The sequence below is a fragment of the Chrysochloris asiatica genome, unplaced genomic scaffold (genome assembly GCF_000296735.1).
Source record: "Chrysochloris asiatica unplaced genomic scaffold, ChrAsi1.0 scaffold00294, whole genome shotgun sequence".
NCBI lineage: Eukaryota > Metazoa > Chordata > Mammalia > Afrosoricida > Chrysochloridae > Chrysochloris > Chrysochloris asiatica.
Window position 1 is genome coordinate 3222725 of NW_006408812.1, and position 2591 is coordinate 3225315.

A 2591-nucleotide genomic window follows, 5' to 3' on the forward strand; every position below is an offset into this window, starting at 1 on the left:
AAAGAGAGGAACTTCCCCATAAACTTCTGATTCCTGGAGGGGAAAGCCATGAATCAGGCAGTGGTGAGGATGACCAATTGTATAGCAGGTGCTCATATCTCTGGCCTGTACTGAGCTGTCCTCACAAACTCTGACTTAGCTGTGTCACCAAAGCATACAAACACATGACAAATGTCACACACAATAAGGGATTGACAACTCAGAAAAATCATCTTAAAATGGAAAGATTTTTACTCCAGTCACTGAAGATTAATGTGCTGGTATGTTCTTAATCTGAAATCTTTTCCATAAATAAAATTTTAATTTGGGACATTCCAGCTAGTGCTGAGAGAAAGCATTAGAAATGGATGAATAGATAGATAGAGACACAAGATCTTATTTTTATAAAGCCTTCCATATGTTATTAGGATGGTGTTGGCAGTAGTAGTTATGTCTGAGGAGTTGGTTCCAACTCAGAGTGACCCTGTATAGGGTTTCTGAGGTTGTAAATGTTTACAGGAGCAGAAAGCCTCATCTTTCTCCAGTGGAGAGGCTGGTAGATTCAAACTGCTGACCGTGTGATTAGCAGCCCAATTCATAATGATTTATCATTTGGGTTCTGAAATAATCTTTAATATCCCCAATTATCTCAAAAGACATCATAAAGTTTTCTAAAAGTCTCAAAAGAAAAATGTTGATACATCTCCAGAGGGCTATTAAACTAATCCCTCCCTTTTTCTCTTTCCAGAATTGTACTATGCCAAACTACAAGCTCACTTATTTTAATATGAGAGGGAGAGCAGAAATTATTCGCTATATATTTGCATATTTGGACATAAATTATGAAGACCATAGAATAGAACAAGCAGATTGGCCTGAAATCAAATCAAGTAAGTAACAAAATGAATCGTTCCTGGGAATATGCTTTCAGAGTCTTTTGTCTTTTTTCAGGGAAATGAAAAAGTAAAGTTTTGTTTTATTTAAATCTCATATAGATATAAATTGAAAAACAGCAATTTCTGCAAAACAAGCAAATGCCAATACAACCTAGAAAATTTACTATTAAAGGCAAAAGCACAAACCTCACTAAAAGGAAGTATGAAAAACCAGTATGAAGCTTTGGGAGAGGAACTGATTTGGAAGAATATTTAAGACAGTATTCTTGACAATTGAAATTAGATGATTTAGTTCGATACTCTAATAAAAAACCAAACTCACAAGGTCTTAAATAGTAAGGAAGTTAATTGTATCATTTAAGTTTGGCAGATTTCAAAGGCTGACCTTATCCATTTTCTTCCTCGGTGTTTTGGCTGTGTCATCAGGCTGGTAGCCATATGTTTGCTGGAATTTTATCCTCACAGCGTCCAAGTACAACACTGAGAAGATGAGTGAGAAATTTGAAGAGAAAGAGAGAGAGAATATTTTCTATTTGTGTTTCCCCCAAAAATGAAGAAAAACTTTTTAGAACTCCCCAAGAAACCTCTCACATCTCCCTGGCTCAAATTGAGTTACATAATCTGGTTCTGAATTGGTCACTGAAAAGAGGATGGGAATAACCTTAGAATACAGTTCAATCAACCTCTGGATCCATCTTCATGAAACATAGGGTTATATGAGAGCGAATGACTACAGAACACAACTGGAATTTTTTGGTTAGAGGAAAAAGCAAATTGTCATTGGATAGACAACTCAAAGGAAACATACCACTTAGGACTTAAAGATGCCAGGGAAGAACTAGAAATATTATTGCAGTAAACAACATTGCCACCATTCATCTGTCAGCTTGTCATACTGTAGTGCATTTCTATGATGCTGAAAGCTATGCTGAAAGTATTTCACTACTAGCAGGGTCACCCATTGTTGACACCTTTCAGCAGAGCTTCTAGATTGACAGACTAGAAATAGAACAGCAGACCACTTTCTGAACCATTAGCCACTGAAAACCTTATAAATGTCAGCAGAACATTGAGTGCTATAGTGCTAAAAGATGAACCTTCAGACTGAAAAGCTCTCAAAATACGACTGGGGAAGAGCTACTCCTCAAAGTACTTGCTGTTTTTCTTAAGAGCGATATAGTGACCCTAAGCATAATGGTATGAAACCCTGTCTAGTTCTGTGGCAACCTCACAATTGTTACATTTGAGCCCATTATTGCTGCCACTCTATCAATCAATTTCGTTGGGGTCTTCCTCCTTTTTGCTGACCCTTCATTTTATCAAGCATGTTGTCCTTCTCCAGAGACTAGTGCCTCCTGATAACATGTTTAAAGTATGAGAGATAAAGTCTCACCATCTTGACTTCTAAGGAGCACTCTGGTTGTACCTCTTCCAAGACAGATTTGCTGATTCTTCTGGCAGTCCGTGATACTTTCTATATACTTCTTTAACACCTTAATTCAAATACATTGATTTTTCTCCTATCTTCATTATCCATTGTCCAATTTTCACAAACAAATGAAGGTCCCAAGGGCTTTACTCCTTTGGTGCCATCACAGTTAACTATACTTTGAGGAGGCAGTTCTTTCCCTGTCATATTTTTAGTGCTTTCCAACCTAAGACACTCATCTTCTGGTACTATATCTGACAATATGATGGCACTCTTCATCTTGTTTG

The 2591-nt window shown here is 37.1% G+C and overlaps 1 protein-coding gene across 1 annotated transcript in view; it reads left to right on the forward strand.

Annotated features, from left to right (window-relative positions):
• The first annotated feature begins 736 nt into the window (after positions 1–736).
• The window catches only part of HPGDS (hematopoietic prostaglandin D synthase), a 56587-nt gene continuing 54732 nt past the window's right edge, over positions 737–2591 (forward strand). The window contains exon 1 of the mRNA XM_006874702.1: positions 737–869. Coding sequence (XP_006874764.1) covers positions 737–869 — 133 coding nt within the window. The remainder of the gene's footprint in view (positions 870–2591) is intronic.